This window comes from Lissotriton helveticus, chromosome 3_1 (assembly GCF_964261635.1).
Source record: "Lissotriton helveticus chromosome 3_1, aLisHel1.1, whole genome shotgun sequence".
In the NCBI taxonomy this organism is placed as follows: domain Eukaryota; kingdom Metazoa; phylum Chordata; class Amphibia; order Caudata; family Salamandridae; genus Lissotriton; species Lissotriton helveticus.
Window position 1 is genome coordinate 1861847750 of NC_136061.1, and position 24582 is coordinate 1861872331.

At 44.1% G+C, this 24582-nt stretch overlaps 1 protein-coding gene across 4 annotated transcripts in view; it reads left to right on the forward strand.

Moving 5' to 3' along the window:
- The window catches only part of CDHR5 (cadherin related family member 5), a 392579-nt gene that overhangs the window by 261137 nt on the left and 106860 nt on the right, over positions 1-24582 (forward strand). For all 4 annotated transcript variants that reach the window (XM_078682818.1, XM_078682819.1, XM_078682820.1 and 1 more), the window contains exons 8-10: positions 7228-7318; positions 17018-17115; positions 20694-20900. In XM_078682818.1, the coding sequence (XP_078538944.1) occupies positions 7228-7318; positions 17018-17115; positions 20694-20900 (396 nt within the window). The remainder of the gene's footprint in view (positions 1-7227; positions 7319-17017; positions 17116-20693; positions 20901-24582) is intronic.

Sequence of the window (24582 nt, forward strand, 5' to 3'; positions counted from 1 at the left end):
ATTCCTTTTTTAGGACAGGGCCGAAGAGCTCGGGGACGACGAAGACCATTCCAACAACAACCACAGGTCCATTGGGCCGGCGAGGAGAACCCAGTGAGCGCGAACACACGCCAGAAGGCGAAGGAAGCAACCCCAGGATCGAGCAAAACCTAAACCACACCAACCAACCTTCGCTGGTATTCAACCTATCCAGCACCCCATTATCACAAACAGAAAAATCAGTCCTAGAGAAGGGACTGTCTTTTGTGCCGACAACCAGACTCGACAAATTTCAACTACATGTTGAACTGGCACAGTTCTTCCGAAAGCTCAAAATGAAGTCTTTCTTCGAAAAACCAAACCCAGAGAATGAAAAACCCCATGAAAACCCAAACATCACCGGCCTCCGGCCCAAATCCACATTTGTACCCCCTCCATCCACTATCCCCCCTGAAATCACAACGTTTGAGCAAGCTGTGTATCATGACATTGAGCATTTGAGCCCCACTAACCATTTCAACAACTTGTTTTGGAATGACAGACAAACAATACAACGCCTACAAAACATCCCCACACTGGTCATCAAACCTGCAGACAAAGGGGGAGGCATTGTCCTACAGGACAAGACGGATTATGACACCGAATGTCGGAGACTCCTTGGCGATAAAAGGAATTATCGCAGGTTGGAACAGGACCCATCCAATGAACTACGGACAAGTATTCACAATCTGGTCAAAAGGGCAGCAGACGCGGAACATATTTCCAAACAGGAAGCCGAATACCTATGCCCTGAACACACGAAGACACCTTACTTTTACACAGTACCTAAAGTACACAAGGGTAAACTTCCACCCCCTGGTAGACCTATCGTGTCAGGCATAAACTCCCTCTTGGAACCACTGTCACGTTACTGTGACTTCTTCCTCAACCCCTTGGTGCAACGAACCCCAACATATATAAAGGACACCAAGCACCTGTTACAAGTCATTGACAAAATGGACTTCGACCCCGACACCCAACTCCTGGTGGGGCTAGACGTGGAGAGCCTATACACCAGCCTGCCCCAGGACGCCACCTTGAAAGTCCTCCATGATGTCTTAATGGCATCTCCCTGGCCCTACCACACTCCCAGGGACTTCATACTGGCATGCGCCACCCTAGCCCTCAAGCAAAACTTTTTCGAGTACGAAGGCGACTTCTACCTGCAAACAAATGGCACGTCCATGGGCAGCGTCTTTGCCCCCAGTGTGGCAGGATTATATGTACACCATTGAGTGCTCCCACATTGCCACGACCAACAACCCGTTCAACCACCACATCCTGAAATGGCACAGGTACATTGACGATATCCTGGTCATCTGGCAAGGCTCACAGATTGAACTGGACAACTTCATGACTTGGTTCAACACCAGGGACCCATACTTGAAGTTCACTAGCACTGCTAGTAACGAAGCATTGCCCTTCCTGGACCTAGACATCAGGGCAAAAGATGGAACTCTAACCACAACGACTTACTATAAACCCACGGCTAGGAATTCCCTACTGCACTTCAATAGCTTCCACCCCCGTCCCCTGAAAGAAAACCTACCATTCGGACAGTTCCTGCGCATCCGGAGGAACTGCACCAATGTGAACGACTACAAAGCACAATCTGCCGAATTAGCCACCAAACTAGAAAACCGTGGATATCCAAAAACCATCGTCCGCAAAACCCAGAAAAGGGCGAGAAACCAAAACCGGGATGCCCTCTTGGAGACCCACGTGAAGGAGGACCAGGAGCAACCAATCACGTGCGTCACTACTTACAACACGGCATCAAATGAAGTGACCAAAATCATAAAAAAACATTGGAGGATCATTAATTCTGGACAAAGGAATTGGGAAACCCCAAGATTTGCTTACAAAAGGAAAAAAAACCTCAAGGACCAGCTGGTGAGTACCAGACCCAGACCACCACCAAAACAACCAGCAAACACCATCCTGAATGCCTGGGGACTGCCCAAAGTCATCGGACACTACCCCTGCAATGATTGTAGTGTGTGCCACCTGACCACACACACCAAAACACTGAACCTGGAGCCTAACAAAGTATGGACGCAGCAAAATCACACCAACTGCAACTCACGCAATGTAGTATACCTTCTGACGTGCACATGTGGCCTCCGATATGTGGGGATGACCACCCGAAAGATCAAGACCAGAATCACTGAGCATCGTAGCACCATACGATGCAAGAAAAACGTAAGCAAACTGACCAACCATTTCATCACCCACTGTCATACACCCAATGACTTTAATTGGACAATAATTGAGCAAATCCCTGAAAGTGTTGTTGAAAATGACAAGAAACTCCTAGGTAAAGAACAAAGATGGATATATCGTCTTTCGACATCCACCAATGGGCTCAACGATGCAATTCCGTGGAACTCTTTGTCTTACACATAATAAGCACGTGACCCTTCAACTGTGCCACCCATCCACAGACCAGCGTCTGGTTATAATGAGGCATGTCCAATTTCCCCCATAAATCCCAACAATCCCAACTCATTGTCTCTATGTATCCTCTAGCTGTCGTTATACCATCTATACTAGATGGCTTTCAGATGACCACCTACACCAGATGGCCTTTAATTGCGCTACCTCGCAAAGTCATGCTCGCGCATGCGCGAGTGAGTAGCGCTGACACTACCACAGACGCGCATGCACAGAACCAGCACTCCCGTGCGCATGCGCGGTAAAGGCGCACTACAACGCGCATGCGCGGAACCACACCACTATGATGACTAGCGCTCGCGATCGCGCTGACTCGATAGTTCGAGTCTTTCTACCCTCTCTCCAACATGCAGGTGCAAACAATCTAGCAATCAACTAGAAGTATAAAAAGCTCACCTTCAGGGCCATTCCTTACCGGTTCAGCGAAGGAGGCAGTACAGGTCTACGGCAGGCTCTGACCAAGAATTCTGTGAGTACATTGACCGATCAACATCTCTGGTAAGCGTTTTCTCTCCCACAGGTCTCTCTCTCTCTCTCCAAACTTTGTGGCAAAACCAATGTCTTTATTCCACAGGGTCAACCTTTGCCACTTCTCAAACCTTGAAGTAGCACTTTTGAAAAACTAGCGTAAGAATGAACTCTTATGTTTCCTCATGTACCACTGTGCACTACTCATGTATAATTCGTGTTTTAGCCACCCCACCTCCGAAATCCAGTGCGAACCCCACTCTAATGGTACCACCAATACCATTACACCATAGCCGCTTATAGCCAGCACCCTCACCGCTATAAAGCCGGCAACCAACTGTATATAAACCATACAGTCAAGTGACTCTAACTTTCTCCATGTATGTTTTGTCCTTGTCCTATATGTTCTATGTACAGGTGTTTTCTGAGATGGGAATCCCCCACTCACACATAGAAAAACACTTTAGGGCGTGTATACACATAGTCTGAATATACACCCACTAGTTTTAACTGCACACACCCTTTTATCCGTCCTGAAGAAAGCCAGCTTAGTCATAAGGCACTGGCTGAAACATGTTGACACATCCCAGGATGTGGGAGGTCGTAACTCGCCTCTAACATCCAACAGCCTTATTTTTAACCGCTGACGGTGACCCAGCTATTAAAGTGTAATTTGCCCTCGGGCACTGGGATCCCCGCCAAGCCGTTTTAAACCCACTATTCATAACAGTCTTCACCGCACACACAGCGACATACCTGCTCCGCTGTAATCAGGCGTCGAAGCACACCCGGGACACGCTAGGTGTCACTGGGTGGGCCCGATGATGAAGCATGCCACCAACTAGGTTGGTGGGTGAGGGCTTTATGAGCACACCTACCAGGTGCCACTAACCGGTGACGAAACATACTTGAGTCCTTGATAAATTAAATCAAATTTTTGTTTTTCTTGAATAATTAAGCTAGTCTACTTTTGATTTACAACATATAAAACGGGGGATATGGACTAGCTTTCTGGTCCTCTCTCTCCTTCTTGATACACGCACGCGTGTCTCAAGAACACCCTGCTGCACCCCTGAAAATGACATGTGGGGGCATATGACGCACATACATGCCCTAAGGGCATGTATTAGCGTCATATGACACCTTTGGTTTTTTTGAAAATTGCTTTTTTAAAAGAATTCGCAACTTACCACCAACTAGAAGTTGGTGGTAATTTCCGAATCCTTATGGGCATTTTTGCATTATGTTTTCTTTGATACATTGCATTTAAGGAATCGCAAAATGTGCGATTCCTTAAGTGCAATCGCAAAATAAGGAATAGCAAGTTTTGCGATTCCTTATTTTTCAGCAAAAATGTTACATACATACCATTTAGCAAATTAGCATTCGCAAAGGCCGAAATTCTGCGAATTTCGGCCTTTGCGAATGCTAATTAGCTTGATACATATGGCCCCAGATCACTAGAGAAAGTGACTGTTCCGGCCAGTGTCGTAATGATAGCCCCTGCAGCCCCCGCTGTGCGGAGGGGCTCCCGAGCTCCAGGGTGCCGACTATAGGACTGTGCACTGTGCACAGACAGCAGGCTTCAATGGGTCGGGAGTGTGGAGGCGAGGGGGGTGGAGGGGTCCTCCATGTAATATAACTTGCATGGGGGCCCCCTCAAGTTTCGTTATGCCACTGGTTCTGGTATTTCTACCATGGGGGGCTATGGTCCTCCTAATGTCCTAAGCTCAGAGCTAAGGTCCTGCTTGGTATATACAATGTACAGTGAGTAAGATACTAATTAAATAGTCTAATATTGTGGTCCATGGCTTGATATATTGTTTGGATATTCCCCTTGGTCTAGCACACTATTAAGATGCCCTATACTTTCTCGGTACGGCCTGTTATTCTGCAGCACCCTAGGAGTTACCGCCTGTTCTGAGTTTTCAGTGGTAAGGGTGTCTGATAGTTTCTCCTGGGACAATTGGCCTTCCTATATGGTAACAATTTATCTCATACCAAGGGTGTCATGCATATGGATTAGAATTGAAGGCCACATTGAGGCCAAGGAAATAAGAGTGTGTCAAGTTGAAATGTTTTTTCCTGTCCTGTAAATATAGTGAAGTTGTTTTACACATTTGCAAACTTCACAACATTACAAGGTTGTGTAGTTCTAAAAGAGCAGTGAGGAAAAATCCTGCAAAAATGTTTTGTCACAACAAAACAAAGTTTGTGATAACAACCTACTGCAAAATCTTTGCGATGATTACAACATGTTGCAACATTTTCAAAGTGCGAAGATGGCTTATGTTGCCAGTCACCCTTTAAATGGAGGAGCGACGAGCAATATTTGGAACAACTCGGGGTTCGGACTGAAATCTGGCGACTGGGTTCATACATGTAAACACTCAAGTGCACCTATGAATCCTTGATCTGATGAACGGCAGCCATCCTTTTTCCTGCAGCAATACAAGAACCGGGAATAAAAGTAAGAGTACATACAGTGACCCTTTTTTCAGCCAGGGAGGAGTCATGAAAAAGTGACTTTCTTAGATAACAGTGGATACATGCATACACAAAGTAATCTGTGATATGGTGTAATATACTACCTGCCCAGTAGGTAGCTATGTGTCCTCATCCTGCTTGATTTATGAGTATACGCAAATATATTTCGAGATACATATTTTGTGTTGCTGAATGATCTCATTATTATGCTGCACCTGTCTGTGGTAAAATAAGATAGCTATGTTGCTGAAAAATCTCTATAATATGACACTTGTGCCCCGAGCCCTATCATGGATGTCGATTCACCAAAATCCCTGGGGTAGTGGTACTGACATCATATACTCTTTGACCTCAATGATGCCACTGGAAGGGACATCATATCACCGCTGGCCCTGAATCGTCCCAAGAAGTGTTGTCACATGTCCCTAATCCCGATGACATCACAATAATTAAATTTGCTGAAATTACATAATAATTGCACAATTAATATCCTATCTTCTTCTAGGGGAGAACAGCCATGGGCTGTGAAAAAACACTCAGTAAATATTCAACTCCTTTCATGGCATGGCTATCTAATGGAATCTGATAGCCCCCAGCCCCCATGAGTTCACCCAATTATGTTTTTAAATTGTCCTACGGGTGCCCCCTTATGTCTAAAATGTCCTCAATTTCTAGGACCAGCATTTTGCTATGGAGGACCTTTTTGCCCAAACATTGCATACATATGCCTGTTTGGAATTTTCCTAATACTACTTCTCTTGCACTGTGGATGTACCTTATGTCAAAGGTTATGTCTAATATGTCGTGGACCACATTTTGTCATGGGTGACCCCATGATATTGTCACAGTTGACTTCCCATATGTCACGAATTTTCTCCAATGTGCCATCACCAAGCAATTCACCACAGGTGCTACCTATGCCAAGGATTTCCTCCGGTAGTCCAGCACTGGCATTTATTCATGGGTGCCCAGTGCCAAAATGTACCTACAGTGTGCCAGCATTCGCATTTTGCTGAGGGTATCACATATGCAAGCATTGTCTCCAGTGTGCCAGTGCCGAAATTTGGACAAGGGTGCTTCTATACGCCAACACGCAGGCCAGGTTTAACCGCGGATTTGCAAGCATAACAACACACGTCCACTTGCATTCACATACTCATACTCATTCTTTCATTAGCACTCAGTTCGAATCATTCTTTTTTACCTAGCATCTTGCACTTACTCTCACCCTGAATCACTCATTCCTACACTCTCTGACTGACTTATACTCACTCATTTTGACACCCATGATCTCACATGCAAACATACATGCTCGAACTTATAAATGCTCTCTCTCACAAACTCACTTTCACCCGCATGCATGCACACAACATACATTTAAAGCCATTTAATTTTCTTATCTCAGATGCCAGTGTTTGTCCAGATCTTGCTGCTTCACTTTTTACTACACTAATATTGATTAATCCACTATTATTCACTATTAATGTGATAAAATGAGCAGAAAACAAGGTCAGAGTCTGACTCTGATAGTGCAAGTCACAATTATGCCACCCAGAGGCCAGGGATCACAAACTCAGTGCCAGGGGTAACTGCGACCCCTGTTGACTCCTAAATGACGTCCATGAACCCTATAATCAGGCTTTGTGCATGTTAGAGCTGTATGGGAAGTGGCCTCTTTTACACAGTATTATTCCTGGTAGGTAGTTATGTACATCAGGGGGTGGGTGGGGGTACAGCTCTTTAATAAGCCAGCATTCCGGATTTTTCCCAATATTTGACCACCTGCCCATCTCATCACAGACAGGTGCCCTAGTTCTGATGCCCGGGCCCCTTTACGCGATTGATGGAGACAGGGGAATCAATAGTGCCATCCGTTATGAAATAATTTCAGGTAAGTGATCAATTTGCCATTCTTCCAGAATGTGTTTTTTCTAGGGGTGGGCGAAACTGACATAATTTTCTCTAGAGTAATTAGTCGTAATTACTGCAAAATGACTTGTATTCATGCAGAATTGTTTGAGAAGCGTAATCCAGCATTTAGCATATTTCCTTGGTTAAAAATTCACCATAGCGTCCAAAATGGGCCAAAGGATGCATTTTGTGGTAAGAAAATAGCACTAAATGGTACATGTCACAAACAGCAGTAGACAGAAGCCGCTTGCTCTCCCTCAGTTTATTGTTCCTGTGCCCCTACATTAGCATTTGTGTCCCAAATTACTCTTAATGGCTCATTCTGGCATAATGGCATATTTCTACTCATTTCGCATCATAAGAGTAATGCGTAATTACTGAAATTACTCATGTTGGCGTAATCGATCCATTTTACTAATTTTGCCTCCCAAGAGTAATGCATAATTACTAAAATGTCTCCAATTACACCAGCTTAATTAAAATTTTGCTCAGGCCTAGCTTTTTCTGTATAATCTTGAGTGGGGGGCCAGTGACAAGCTTAGTTTCACTTGTGTTCTTAATTCCAGTTAGCACCTTCAATGCTGTTACCAACGTTTGTGACCTTGTATAGACCTTCAAGGCCAGGCTGCCATCTGCTTTGACTGGAAACAGCAGACGGAGGGGAAAGGAAAGTTGGAAGGCTGTGAGGCTTGGTTAAAGATGCCAAGTAATGTGTTCACATTTCGTTCAAAGAGGCGAGGTCATCTTATGCATGGCTTCCCAATTACTCCTCTGCACCTGTGTAGCACTTGAAAGCAGGTGTCACGTCGGTCTGTTCAGAGAGCACACAGGAGACGGTAGGGTGATCTCTGTTGTTCTTTATTAGCATGCATATACTGGTATGGCATTATCATGGCGCGCTCGTGATCCCCTGACCTCCCACGCCCAAGTCCTGCTGGAGAGTGCCCTGACCTCCGCCCCTTGACCGGATGTGGTGTCCGGTGTCCTTGTTCCCCTGACCCTGGGCTCCAGGGTCCTAGTGCCATCCTGTGAGCACGACATCTCCCCCTTGTTGCAAACAAAATTTCTTGCCACTTGTCCTCGTGATTCATGATGGTCATCAGAGAGAGAGAGAGAGAGAGAGAGAGAGAGAGAGAGAGAGAGAGAGAGAGAGATGTGTGTAGTGATAGTCCCCTCACATCTCTTCGATCAGTCTCTTGGCCTTTTTACATTCTCGCCTTGGTCGCTGTTCTCCGAAGGCAGGTGATGGATCTTCCTGCCACATCTCTCTGGTCGGTTCGTTCTTTGGCGTGTCTCCTTCTTCTTCCGTTTTCACCTCTTTAAAGTGGGAGCTGTTTCTTGTGACTTGGTGTTGGCCAGCAGCAGCCGTGATCATGGGCCCGTTCACTTTCACCACCTTTAGCGGATCCTTTGCGAACGCGCTGTCTGACTTCCTCACCTGCCGCTGTTTCATAAGCACCATGATTTTGGGAGCTGAAAAAAATTTGATTATTTGTTGAAGGAGGTGGACCACAAAAGTCACTTACAGTCAAAAAAATAAACGTGTGCTTAACCCTCTGGTAGCTTGGCACAAAAGCAGTCAGGCTTAACTTAGAGGTAATGTGTGAAGTATTTATGCAGCACTCAAACAGTAATGAAGAGAAAACACAACACAGGGAGAATCCCAAACCAACTTAGAATAATAGAAGATAACAACAAAATCTCAATCAGTATACCCGGAGTTATTAATTTTTAAAGTTTTAGGTGAAAATATTGCGAAACGGTGCATAGCACCAATTGCAGGTATCTAGTCAGGTCGGACAGGATCAAAGTCAAACGTTTACACTAAACAGAGCACTGGTCAGGTACAGACCAGGTGCACCCTGCTTAGAATTGTACATTATTTGCTTGATGTGGGTGCTGTGCAGTGCTGGGATGCGAGGTGCCACATTGCGCAGCATCGGAACAGTTGAGTCACCAATGCAAGGCCCTGCTTCATCCAGTGCCATTCTGCATTGGAACCAGTGATGGCAGGAGCTATAAGGTGCTGAGGTACGAGGCATTACATCCTGCACTGTTATGTGCCTGACCTGGTGAAGCTGCCAATTAGGAACTGTGAGGTGCTGTTATGCAAAGCCTCGCATTGTTCTGCACTGTACAGAGTCGTATCTGGTGAAACCTTCAGCCGAGCTTGCAGGAGTACACTCTGACTCCAGCCAGTGTACAGGACCTTAAGGACAGCACTTGGGGGTCAGCACTCACTCACACAGTGGTAGTAGAGGAGACCTGGTCAGGTTCAGTGGGGTCTGGTCAGCTGAAAAGCAGGATGCCTCTGAAAGCTTGTTGTGTCCCTGTCAGCCAACTGGTCGACCTCTGGTGTGATGGGTTCAAGGCGAGCACGTCCAATCTTCCTTCTTCAGACAGCAGTTCCATCCTTTTTATGAATCTTCTCAGGTCATGGGGACTGTTCTGATTTCAGGTTCTTAGGGTGTCACTTTTGTATCCAGCGCCAGCCTGTGGGAGAAGAAACATCTCTTTGTCTAACCCTAAAACTGGTCCTTGTCAGTTCTCCCCTTCCCGTGGGTTTGGCTTCATTCTGGCCCAGATGTGAGCAGCATCAGCTAGTGACAGGGAAAATATCATCTAAATTCAGGGAGGGGCTGGATACAGCCCTCAGGCTACCCTTTGAAGCTTAGGAAGGGCTGGGTAGAACCCCTCAGGCTATCCTGCTCTAGAGAAGATCACCCTTCCCCACCCCTATGTCCTATTTTCCCTGCCCGTAAGGAATACTCATCACAACACAGGAGAGCTATTAACAGTCATGTGACCTAAGATATTGGCAGAAAGACACATGTGGTTAGACAGAAAAATTCCAACTTTCTAGAGGTCGCATTTTCAAAATAGTATTTTAAAATCTGACTTTGCCATTAAAGAGGATTTTAAATTAGCATTGAAGTTATCACTTAATAAATGTAAGAATAATTTAGTTTACTAAAATATCGACTTTTTTGTCTAAAAGTAATGTAACATTAATGAAATAATAACTATAATTAAGTAAAACATACTTAAAAATACTTAAATAACCTTAAAATTAATAAATAATAAATGTAAGTAAAAAAATAAACTTGCATTTTGATTTTTATACATATATATTAACTTAATTATATTAAAAAGTAATTAATCATTTTACTTATATGTTAAAACATAATTTTAGATATAACTACATATATTTATAAATAAACCTATAATATACATATAAAAATAAATTATAAATAATACGTTAAACATTAAAATATATATATTTTTTAATTATATTTTACACTACATTAAATATAGCAATACTAAAAAACTGCATAGCGTAAAAGATAAAAATTCTATTTCCACTCCAACAAGCTGTACAGTAGGGAAAATGTTGGATAGCGGGTAAATAAAAACTACTATTCCCACTCAAGCGAGTGGAACAGTAGGGAAAACGTTGGATAGCGGGAGGGTAAGATTTACTATTCCTACTCCAGTGAGTGCAACAGTAGGGAAAGCGTTAGATAGCGGGAGGGTAAAAATTACTATTTCCACTCCAGTGAGTGCAACAGTAGAGAAAGCGTTAGATAGCGGGAGGGTAAAAATTACTATTCCCACACCAGTGAGTGCAACAGTAGGGAAAGCATTGGATAGCGGGAGGGTAAAAATTACTATTCCCACTCCAGTGAGTGCAACAGTAGGGAAAGCGTTGGATAGCGGGAGGGTAAAAATTATTATTCCCACTCCAGTGAGTGCAACAGTAGGGAAAGCGTTGGATAGCGGGAGGGTGAAAATTACTATTTCCACTCCAGTGAGTGCAACAGTAGGAAAACGTTGGATAGCGAGAGGGAGGGTAAAAATGACTATTTCCACTCCAGGGGGTGCAACAGTAGGGAAAGCGTTGGATGGCGGAAGGGTAAAAATCCGGAGAGGTCGCTCCCTGCCCGAGGGGGAGTTGCCACGTCCCCTGACCTGAGGCGGGGAGCAGAAGGAGGGCCATCCAAGCACCAGCCGCCGCCTGTGGGCAGAGGACAGCGGCAGGCTGCGGAAACAGCCGGTGGATCCGCCGGGAGAAGCCGAGGGAGAAACACAAGGTGGGCTTGATCCTTTCATACTTCTAAAAGAACAGGAAAGAATTCGGCACTCAGTGCGAGGAGGGGCTACGCCTTTGTTCAGCTTTGAATTTTCAGCTTAATTCTTCCTGCCCATCTAAGACTTTGCCAAGAAAATTAGGCAACTAAAAGGAAAACCCAAAAAAGAATCGTCTAGGGACAAAAAGGAAAGGAAACAGGCCATGCAAGAGGCGCGGCAGAAGATTACAACAGTAGTACTTCCCACCCTGGCCATCGTTGTTGTTTTGATTGTTGTGTTTGTTTACGTGGCGACGCGTCCAAGCTTCATGCAATGATTCCTACCTACAACTTACTCTTCATCCCTGCTCCAGAAAAAAAGCCAAAACAAAATGCCCTACTTTCCTAATCATTTTGAAATCATGGTAGCGGGTCTCTGTGGTAATCACTTATCATTTTGATGTTTTTTGCCTTTTTCTTGTGAATGTATCACTATGAACTATTTGATCGAAAAATGTGCCATGCCAGCGATGGTCCCACTTGTGCCTTTTTAGAATTTTTACAAGTTGCTGTGCCGCCAAGAATGGAAAATTCTGTTGTTGAAATCAACTTTTTAATCTCTGCTCTAACATTTTGTGCGAGTTTGACAAATTTTTCTCCACTTCTGCCAAATTAACATTCTGGTTGCAATTGTAATTTGAAATGCACTGGCAAGAATCTGAAGTATTTATTTTTTGAATAAAGAATGTAGCAGTAAAAATTACTATTCCCTCTCGAGTGAGTGCAACAGTAAGGAAAGTGTTGGATAGCTTAGGGGAATAATTAAATATACCCACTCCTAAAATATATTTAATATTAATGAACAATTAATTATTTTGTGAAAAATGAATTTACCTCCCACCATGTTCCCCTATAAACATCACCTACAATATTGTAACATATTAATACATTAACATAATTAATTAACAATTGATGAATTAACAAATTACAACTAACAATATAATTAATTAACATACTTACAAAATAATTGTTCATAATTAATATCTAATCAATTACTAATTAATAAAAATATTACACAATTAACACAATAACCAATTAATTATAATTAATCAATTTATAATTAATGATTAAAACATTAATTAACGTAATTAACCATATAAATGATCACATATTAAATTATTAATTAATAAAATAATAAATTAATTTATTTCAATTAAATTACTTCCCTCCCTATTCCCTTATAAACCCACAACCCGCTACAGAATTAAATTATGCAAAGATGTTTTAACATATAATTAATTAATTCTAAATAATGCTAAAAATATATATCATAATTAAATTACTTCTAATCCTATTCCCCTGTAAACCCACAACCCACTACGGAATTAAATTACACAAAAATTAATTAACATAAAATTCATTACTTTTACAAAATTCAAGCATACATTACAAAAAAATACATACTTTTATCACATTAACTAATACTTAAAACACACACAAAAAAATCTATATTACTAACTTCGATATTGTGGAATTCACTGTCTCTTACCTGCATTTCAATATTCTGCACCACTAAATTTTTGCAACTCGATATTCTGTCCATTCGATATCAAAAACTCGATATTCTATTCAGTCGATATGTTTATTTTCGATATTGTGACTAGTTATCGTTTGAGAGGGAGAACATTAGTTATCTGGAGTAAAGTGTGTAGAGTCGTAATAGCCAACAAAACAAATAGGGTGGTGAAGGCAAAAATCTGAGGAAATAACAAGCAAAAGACGGTCACTTTCAACTAACCCAATGATAATGCTATTCAACAATCTAATAGGGTGGAGAACCAACATACACTACAACCGTAGCTAGTGTGAATGAGAGTCTTTGTGAAAGAAACCTTGAAGACCCAGGTATATTAAGACATGTGATTCATTCCCTTTGATTATGACCATTTTCAACAGAGGCCATGCATAAAATAAGATTATTGAATTACGGGGGATGTTTTTCACCGAAGGGTTCCACGTGACATCCATCATAGACAACTAAAGCTTCACTCTAGTTGTCTATTTGAAGCCACTCAGATCTCTTAGTAAAAAATATCCCTGTAATTCACAGTTACCCATCTATAACTCTATAGAACATCAGGAAGAAATCAAGGTAAAAGGAGGACTGCCTAGTGTTGACGTGGGAAAAAGAAACAATGTGAAAAATGAGAATTCTGCCTACATAGTAATGCCTCGTTGACACACTCGCACTTAGTGATGGTTGTCTGCTCCACAAAGTCGCTATGCCAGGTGAAAAGTCCCCAAAATAAAAAATAGTTTAATAAGGATGTTGCAGCAAGATTTATTTATCATCAGAATTATCCTGCTGATAAAGGTTTTCTTCTGCATTTGCAGGATTTCTATCCCTCAAATATATATTTTAAAACTTCTGAATCTTAGTGAAATACACTAAGGGGCACATTAGTATGGCTGGCGGACTTTGTCTGCCTGCCAAACCAGTGGGGAATGGGACCGTCCGAATTGCTAGCGGCGGTCCCGCTCACCCCTTTATGATCGCATCCCGTATTTTTAACATTGCGTATTTTTTAACATTTTTACCATTGCGCCGGGCGGTGCTTTCAGCACCGCCCGCCGCAATGCTAAAAATGCATGTTGTGCTTTTCAAAGCACAACGTGACATGCACCGCGCGGTGCCTGCCACGTTGTTCTTTGAAAGGTGTGCACCTTCACCCCTCACCCCCCCCCGAGTCCATGGCGTTGTCCTTAAGAGTGGTGCACCTGATTAGCAGTGGCCGTAGGCCCTTTCCACTTTACAGTTTAGTAAGATTTTCAATAGATTTATTTTCACATCAGTTTTGGACAAAATCTTTTTTTCTGATTCAAATTGTTAGGTAAAAAGATAGAGATTGGCAGCTCAGTGCTTAATTTGAGCTCTACAAAGATTGATCCTGAGCAAGGGATAGAAAAACATGAAAGGGAGGACAAAGAGGGAAGAAAAAAATGGAGAAACAGTGACAAAAGTAGGAAACGGATGAAAAACCCCCCAAGATTGAGATAAAGATGCAGGCTGGTGGACTAAAGGTGCATGATGTTAAATTAAGGCATTCAGCCTTGGCGTTCGGCACCCTGACCTTCGATAGCACCAGCAACAGGATTCTGAACAACACTTTGGGTCCCAGCAGATATCCTTTTACAAATTATTCACTGCAGACGGTGTCTATCTTGAGATAGATTCAGAAAAGGGGGGTGGTGATGAACAGAGTGCCTGAATTAAGCAGACCACTCTTACCCAGTCCAAAGATCAGGGCTTGATCCATCACCGTTTTTTATCTCACTGCACCATCCCAGCTCAGAACTTGGCTATATGCAAATTAGTCTGTTCCTGTCCCAGTGCATGATGGGAACAGGTCAAACCAAACTACCAAGCCAATTCTTATACTGGGAAGGAAACAAGCTTCCGGGGACCGGTTTCTGCCATTTCAGGCGTCGTCGGCCCGGCTTGCTTGAATCCTGATGGTGCAATGAGCAAGGGACTCACATCTGAGTATACCCTTCCACGCTTATGGTGGACAAAATGATTCAGAAAAGGGGGGTGGTGATGAACAGAGTGCCTGAATTAAGCAGACCACTCTTACCCAGTCCAAAGATCAGGGCTTGATCCATCACCGTTTTTTAGCTCACTGCACCATCCCAGCAATGGGATGGGGCAGTGAGCTAAATAACGGTGATGGATCAAGCCCTGATCTTTGGACTGGGTAAGAGTGGTCTGCTTAATTCAGACACTCTGTTCATCACCACCCCCTTTTCTGAATCGTTTTTGGCCACTATAGGTGTGGCAGGGTATACTCAGACATGAGTCCCTTGCTCACTGCTCCATCAGGATTCAAGCAAGCCGGGCCGACGACGGCTGTAATGCCAGAAACCGGTCCCCGGAAGCTTGTCTCCTTTCTGGTGAAGAATTGGCTTGGTAGTTTGGTCTGCCCTGTTCCCATGATGCACTGGGCCAGGGTCAGACTAATTTGCATATAGCCAGGTTCTGAGCTGGGATGGGGCAGTGAGCTAAATAACGGTGATGGATCAAGCCCTGATCTTTGGACTGGGTAAGAGTGGTCTGCTTAATTCAGACAGTCTGTTCATCACCACCCCCTTTTCTGAATCGTTTTTGGCCACTATAGGTGTGGCAGGGTATACTCAGACATGAGTCCCTTGCTCACTGCTCCATCAGGATTCAAGCAAGCCGGGCCGACGACGGCTGTAATGCCAGAAACCGGTCCCCGGAAGCTTGTCTCCTTTCTGGTGAAGAATTGGCTTGGTAGTTTGGTCTGCCCTGTTCCCATGATGCACTGGGCCAGGGTCAGACTAATTTGCATATAGCCAGGTTCTGAGCTGGGATGGGGCAGTGAGCTAAATAACGGTGATGGATCAAGCCCCGATCTTTGGACTGGGTAAGAGTGGTCTGCTTAATACAGACACTCTGTTCATCACCACCCCCTTTTCTGAATCTATCTTGAGATAGAGTCAGCTAATAAAAAAGTAAAAAGTAAAACGTATGTGCCTTTTAGTATCTATAAGAGACAGCCTTTCTCTGAACAAATATAGATGTCATTGTTTGAGGAAGTTTCTGGATGTATTTCCACAACGAGTTCACTCACCATGAAACAACCAAGGACAATGAGAAGTCTACCACCATCACCAAGCAACCAATCATTAGTGATACCCAACCACCTCAAAGCCTCAAAGGGGCGGGACTTCCAGCAGTGGGAAAAATATTCAGTGCTGCTGCAAAGCAGTGCAGCGTCCATTATTACCTGGTGACTGAGTACAGCCCTAAGCGCCAGCATTAAAACAGGCAACTGACTGGTGACAGGTAATTCCCACAGCCAGATGTCCTGCCCTGCCTGCATGGGACATAAAGCTGCAGGAGTTTAGAAGCATAAGCACCACCCTAGTGCAGAACTTTCCCCACCCTCACAAGAGGTGAAGTTTCACAGCTTTGAAGGGAAAGTTATTATTTTCTACAACCCTAATACATTTGATGATTGTGCTGCTACTGTATTGATGTCACATCCCTCTCCTATTGTATGATAGCTGTTACACTGATAAAAAACAACAACACAAGTGCCAGACATTTGGGAGCATCAATGCTTGTTTTACTGATCATAAATGCTTTGAGGTTTTTCAATATTACCATGAATATGGACATTCAACCATTACTTCTCTCTACTGGCGTACAAGCTACACATTTTTCTTTCTTCCCAACACTTTCCTCCACAAATGTGTCTTCTCTCCCATACAGGTGTATTCTTTCCTACTTCCTTATGGTGCTCCCCACTCTCCAGTCCTACGTTTTCACTTTCCTGACCCGACATACAGGCATCACGAGCCACCTAAGGGGTCTCCAACAGTCTAAAGGTGTTTTTTTTTTTGCACATTGGTAATGTCGTAAGACGGTGAAGCTTCGTTTTCTACTGAATGTTATCATCACTTTGACAACTTTGGCAAAAAATAGAAAATTACCAGAGAAGAAAGATTATCTTATGTGTAATTTCACCATCCTTACATGAATAGTAAAAACTATTTGATATCACGTTGTCTTTTCTTTCATCTACCAGGGAATGAAGAAAACATTTTTGTCCTTGACCACGAAACTGGAAATATAACAATGCAAAGACCTGCAACTGTTCTAGGGACAAAGGTTCTGGAGGTCATGGTAAGTGACGTGGCTAAGCTGTTATAAATCTGTACCACCTGCTGGATCCACATGACTTAGGGCTTATTTCATGTTTAGGTAAGACCATTGAAACCAGGAAGAAATTAATAATTCTTTAATTACAGAATGTAACGAGAAGCAGTGGCTGCATCCCTCACACACACACACACACACACACACACACCCACACCCACACACACACACACACACACACACACACACCCCTACACACACACACACACACACACACACACAAACGGTTCATGGTGACAGCGGAAGGTTTAATAGGATAGATCAGAGTCCTCGTATTCCTTTGGTTGAATTGATTTAAGCCCCATACAGAAGTGAATGTCATTAGTCTTTCCTGTGGATGGGAGAAGCAAAGGATCCCTGGCTTTCCTTACACATTAATATGTAAACATGGGGGGCGATCTAGAACTTGACTCAAAGTTTACCAACATGTTCCTGAGGATTAGGCTTTGGGTGCACAGAGAAAACTTCTACCAGAACAAGCCACCTGTGGCTGCCAGGGACAAAGCTGTGGTATTGAATATATTCCGCTAGTGCTTTTGGTCTACTTTGTTGACCTCTATGACTGATATGGTACAAAACATGGGTGTCTTCATCAATGAAGAGTCAGTGCCCAACCATATTACTGGTAAACATTGGCTCTGGTCCTGGGGTACTTGGAGTGATTGAAGTGGTGTAGGAGAACAGATGTTAGACCTAAATCAATCAATCAATTAGTATTTATAGAGTACAGATTTTAACCCGTAAGGGTATCCAGGCGCTTGCTGTAGGTCTCATTCTAAGAGCCAGGTCTTGAGCCCCACCCTGAAGTTGGTCTGCGAGGTTGAGGTGCAGAGGTGGAGGGGTAGGCCTTACTGCCACACTCAGGATAAGCCCCAGTAGAAGGTTATCATGGTTATTGACTGTGTGAATCCCACATTGTACTATATACATATTGCACCTTTGTAGAAGCACTGGTGAAAGGCCTCATGGACACCTCTGGGGTTTCCCAGGTTTTTGGTCTGATTAGTGTTTTGGTTCACTGGAGTTATTCCCTGGTCTAGAAGGTTTCTCTGCAAAGTACAGATCACTGGGATAGGGGCTTGTCTTAAGGAGATGTACTCATGTTCTGCATTTAACCAGTGCCAAAGACCCTTTCTCTCCAAGGAGTGCAAACACTGAATAAATCTGTCAACAAGTGTACTTAATTCTTCATAGCTCTTCGTAAATTGTGGATAGAAGAGAGTAGAAGAGGTTGTTTGCTTGGGTGTGGGATGTTGGTTGAGAGCCTACACAGCGTTCAATTAGGGTGGACACTGGGATGAAGTTGTTCAAGTTGCCAGAATCCAATGATTGCTTTTTTAAAAGAGCAAAATTCGACCCAATTTTAGAAGGTCTTGGAATGCGACCTTTTAAAGGGAGGAGGTGCCCAGGGTAGTCCATGGGAGGGTGGGTGAGGGGGGGGTGGAAGCAGTTTAGCTAGGGATTTGCTGATGGAGCCAAGGATGGCATCACAGAGAATATTAGAGGTTTCTATCCCAGATATAGTTAGTAGTAGATCTGCTCTGTGATTGGGGAGAAAGAGAACCATGGCAGTAGCACCTTGCGGCGGGGAGGTTCTCCTCAGCTATGTTGTTGTGGATGTCCGGAAGAGAGATGTTTATGTCTTTGACTTCATTGTTTAAAAATTCCACAAAGTTGCAGCAAAGTGCCTTTGAGGCCTTAGGAGTGAGATTGGGTAAAGGGCTGTTGGCTTGTTTGATTACCTCAGATAGACATTTTGGTCTGCTGCTGGCAGTGTGAAGGAGATAGAGAGATCTAATAGGTGAATCTGTGGCTTTAAAAATATTTTCTTTGTAGTCTTTCCCCACAGATTGTAGCTTACGTAGACTGAGTGGTGAGGGTGCTTGTCTCCATTCTTTCTCAAGCATTTTGATACACTTCCTTCCTTAATCTAGGGCTCTTGAATATAAAGGTCGAGAAGGATTTGGTCTACTGCACTTCCTCTTTAGGAGTGCGAATTTCTCTAGCAAGGATTCAATGCTGTAGTTGAATTTGTCTTTGCCTCTTTCATGTCGAGTTGAGTAACTTTCGAGGTGAGGTTTGAGAGGACTAGATTAGCAAGGGCATGTTACACCTGTCATTAACCAACAAAGCGGGGGGCTGAACTGTTCCTACAAGGAGTGGGAAGAATAGAGGAAGACTAAGAAGGACCAAGCAAAAACTGACGTGACCAGAGGTGTAAATGTAACACCTGTGGGCATCCCTTTTGTCGGATGTATTTGCCTCACACACCCGAAGGATGTCATGCTTCATCATCGGCGGTTGCTCCTCGTCGGGGGGGCGGTGCAATCCCCGACGGGCACACCTCAAAGAGGGGCACTTTGACGGAGATCTTTTGTATCCAACTGCCCTATGGTGAAGTGTGGGTGTGTGGGCGGGAAGGCAACTGAGCCTGAGGTGATAGTTAAAATGCAGCAAGGGGTGCCGGAAACTATTTTATTCTGGTGGTCCCCCTATTGCAGTTAAAATTGTGAAAACAAGCTCACTCAGTGTCACCTCATTAGGTAGAGTGACCTATGTGGAGCTCTGAAAAACAACAGGTGGTCAGAGCTCCACATAGGTCACTCTACCTAACGAGGTGTTGGTGGAGGTCATCATCAAGTAATGTAGCAAAGTTATCCAGAAGAATATTGCCTTCAAATCCCAGGTGAATGTTGAAGTCACCGAGAAATTTAATATTGTCTGATTTGGACAATTGGGTGGTGAGGAATTTGATGAATTATTCAATGAAAGTGCTGGTTGGAATGGGGGATTTTGGGGTGTGATAAATCATATAAACCATGTTGGACGTAGCATGCGAGCGGATTTCCACTGATGAACACTCAAAGGATCAAAAGCGGATATAGGAGAGGATCCTGCAGCTTAGTGTGTGTCCTTAAATTACTTCTAGTGCCCCTCCTTTTCTAGCTGCTCTGTCACATCTCAAAACGGAGAAAAGAGGATGTAGAAAAAAGAGCAGGATATTGTTTGCAGTATCGTTGAGCCAAATAACAGTTAGGACAATTATGTCAATGTTGAGGTCTGTGATTGTATCTAAGAGCTCAAGGCAGTCTTTAGCTGCAGAGCGGCAGTTGTGTAACATGGAAGTGAGGGAAGAACTGGAGTGTTTTTGCACTGGATGCCCAAGAGGAAGAAAAGGGATTTGGATCAGATTGGGGGATCAGTTGCAGATTCGTGGGAAGGCAGGAGCATAATGCTTGCCCCTGCAGCTCCTGCAATGCAGGCGGCTGCCAACGGTTCCCATGTGCCCCAAGGCCAATGTATATCTATGAGATATTGGTAAATTCTGCTGAGGGCCAAATAATTTTGCGTTATGCCACTAGGGAGAGGTGTGATCTGAGTTCATGTAACAGCAGTTCGAGCTGATGGTGAGGATAAGTAAGCAGATTTGTGGCATTCCTGCAGGTCACTGTGGCTCAATTGAGTATAAAATATTATTCTTGTCTCCTAATGTTTATATAAACACTAATCATTTTGGCTAAATCGCTTTTTGGGTCTTCTTGCAGGCATCAGAAGTCCTTAACTCTCTGCGGTACGCTGTGACATCAGTCAAAATACAAGTTGTAGAGAAAAACAATCACCCTCCAAAGTTCCCAAGCACTGACTACAGGGGCACCATGCCAGCCTATTCTCTACCTGGCAGCCTGGTTATGGACTACAGTTCACCAAGTCGACCTCTGAAGATATTTGCAGCGGATGATGATTTTAACGATGTAGGTATCCAATGAACATTACTCTTGCAAAGTACTCTTCTTCCAGACTGGCATTTGAATGGAATCCCCACCCCCCTAAAAAAAATCCAATTGCCTCAATCAGCATTCAGTGCTACAAGTACCATGAAAGTAGCACAACGCCGCGCCAAGCACTGCTTTGCTTTACTTTGCGCCAAGGGGGCGTTAGATGGGTGGTACATGGGCATTCCCATGCAACCACCCAAGCTTTTTGACGCAAAACCCTATCTACAAAGAAACGCAGCCAGGATTTAGCGCCAAAGTTAACACAACTCCAAAGGAGGTCCTATTAGGAGAAATGTATTTATTTCTCCTTTCTTTTCAGGCTTTGCATGCGTGCTGCCCTGTGCAGCACACATACAAAGTGGGAAAAGCTTTTAAACTTGACTAGGCATAGTATTCTGTACAGGAAGGGTACCCTTTCTGTTTAAAACCTATGTTAGACTCAAGCACACACCCTAGCGCTATGGTGCTAAGGTGTGGGCGTGGCGCTTGGCAGATGAAATCAGAGTGAGGGCTAGGTAGAGGGAAGGAGAGAGCCATATCTCTGTAGATATGCCGCTCTCCTGCTCCCTCCCTGTCACGCAACACAGCGCAGCCTCTTCGGGTGCTGCTCTGGGTTGTGTGACTTCTTTGAAAATCTGGCATAAGTATTTTGAGGCCCCCTGTACAGAAAGCAGGACACCGCCTCCTCATGCGTGCATATTTGAACTGTTATGCATAAAGATGTGAGCTTTAATGCCAGTGTGCAAAGATATGACTTTATGCAGCTTCACATACCAATGTCTCCAAGCTCTCACTCTCTGGGCCAAAGCCAAGTTAATTCTCCATACTGCTACTTGTCAGAATATTAAATATAGACAACAAATGCATTAACATTCACTTGGTATAATTTACATCTCAGGTCTTCTGTGCAGGGTTTCTGTGCGCTATTTAGAACACTCTTTAATGCTGACTTTATTGGTATGAAATAGTCATTTTCGTGCAGATGACTCTTATTTTCTTTGAGCTACATCCCCATGTTTCAGTGCATAAACAAAAGCAACATTAGTATAGCCTCCGAGGAATATGAAATGTCAATCTCTAAGGACACGGACAGGAAACACACTGACAACCTGAGGCACTAAAAGTCCTCCATTTTTCTTTTAAACTGAACTAAGAGGATTTTTTTCTGGATAGATAGGTGACCCTCCAGCCACCAGGTCTGTGGCGGGCAGCCTGCCCTATTGTGAGATCTGGCGGGGATCCCACTGCCTTCAGTGCATCTTCCTGTGCTGTGGATGCTCTGTAAAATGTTTTGTATTTTAGAGACACACTACCAAAGCAGAATTTTTTTTTGTTTTTGCTTTTTTAAAGAAATGGCAATGACACACAGGCCATTGATTGATTACGGCCTTGGACCGTTTTGGCTATCGTTGCTGGTCAGGGCAGGCAATCTAATGATGATAGCCCCATCCTAAAGAGGTATTTGTGATCTGGTGGCCCTGCGGCAGACAGGCGTTCAGGTGAAAAGCTATTGGCAACAGATAAGACCCCATTTGATAAAACACGCACATTTTCCCACCTCTAAATGAGGTGAGGGAACCATTATTTTGTTGGGGGATGGACAACCAGTTAATGGCGGTTCTCCCCCTTCATCAAACTCTAAATGGAAATATCTGCAATTTACAGAGCTTTTGATTTACACAAATTACATAGTAGTATCTTAATACTCTGTCACTTAACATTTATATTTATTTGCTTCTAACACTCATTTGTACTTGCATGAAAATGGAACACTACATTTAAGAACAGCATGTATTCATACAGCTAAAATTCACAAACACTTTGGCTCCTCAACTTAGTTCAAGTGATTTCTTACGTATGTTCAATATACCTAGGCTTCTTGCCATTAGAATAAGAAACAGTTTGTAAGCTAGGTCTTAGTTCTAGTTAGTAATCACTGTGTCATTTTTGCATCACTAGGAGAAATAGGTAATATGAAATATCTGTATTCTTTGGGGAACTAATCGTGAATGGTATTCCTCCTACCTTTTAGTGTAACAACTTAACAAAACTACACTCTTATTTCCATTCTAAGAGTTGGGCATACTTGCTGTCGAGACTGGACTGGCGCTTCAGAGGTCCCTGTCATCCAGAGAGGTGCTGTGCGACTAACAAGGAGCATTTGAAGGGAAATGTAGCACCACGACTACGGATATCTGCATCAGACATTAGATGCAAAACTTGAACTTCTTCCTCATTTACTGATCCAACATTATGTATTAGAAGAAAGAGCTATGGCCACGCTGCCTTTTGGCCAACCTCGCACTATATATGCATAAATACTTACATGTATACATACATTAAGCCTTATGAATCGCCCTTTCCTAGATGGCAGTCAGTCCAGAGGTTCTGCCTCACTTGAGTTTTTTCTTGAGTTGTCAGATCCTGTTTGAATCAGATATAAAAGAGGCATTAACAAGAGATGGATGTGTCACAACAAATCTGGTGCTTTATTACTAGCTGTGTCTGTTGCCTACTTGCTATTATTTTTGTCCCTTGTTTTAGCTCCTTGCTGCTTGAACTTGTGTTTATATGTCTAAGTGAGGCTCTTTCCTTTCCCCTAATTTCAGGGTTAGTTTGTGCCTCACTTATCTACTTTTACATTAATCTTCATCCTCAATCTAGAACTACAAGATTTCCAATGAGTTTATGCCCTTGTGACTCACTTCGATCATTTTACTTTTTGAACATACCGGAACTGAACCTTGGGCAGCAGAGTCACCATTCCTGGGAGCACCTTGCTTACAGCGCTATTAGCGCTTGTCTCCTCCGCTGACTGTTGGTCCCCCCCGCCGCCGCAACAGGAACACCACGCGGCCGCCGAGCGGGGGGACTACAGCCCCCACAATCCCCTGCTTGTTGACTTCGCCCTGCTCCGCGCATTGACGCGCCCGGAAGGCGCACAAAAGACCGGGGCTCCATCTGGGGAGCGGGCGATCATTTTACTTTTTGAACATACCGGAACTGAACCTTGGGCAGCAGAGTCACCATTCCTGGGAGCACCTTGCTTACAGCCCTATTAGCACTTGTCTCCTCCGCTGACTGTTGGTCCCCCCCGCCGCCGCGACAGGAACACCACACGGCCGCCGAGCGGGGGGACTACAGCCCCCACAATCCCCTGCTTGTTGACTTCGCCCTGCTCCGCCCACTCACGCATCCGGAAGGCGCACAAAAGACCGGGGCTCCATCTGGGGAGCGGGCGATCATTTTACTTTTTGAACATACCGGAACTGAACCTTGGGCAGCAGAGTCACCATTCCTGGGAGCACCTTGCTTACAGCGCTATTAGCGCTTGTCTCCTCCGCTGACTGTTGGTCCTCCACGCCACCGCGACAGGAACACCACACTGCCGCCGAGCGGGGGGACTACAGCCCCCACAATCCCCTGCTTGTTGACTTCGCCCTGCTCCGCCCACTGACGCGCCCGGAAGGCGCACAAAAGACCGGGGCTCCTTCCGCGTCGCGGGACGCGCGCGGGCGGCGCCGGGCTAAGCCCGGGCAAAGGGCGGGCCGTCTGTGGCCGTCCGTGGACGTTCGAGGCCGGGCAGGGCCACCCCCCTTTGAATTGGGTCCTGCATATCGTCCTGAATATTATTATTGTTGTACATTTTTACGTATCC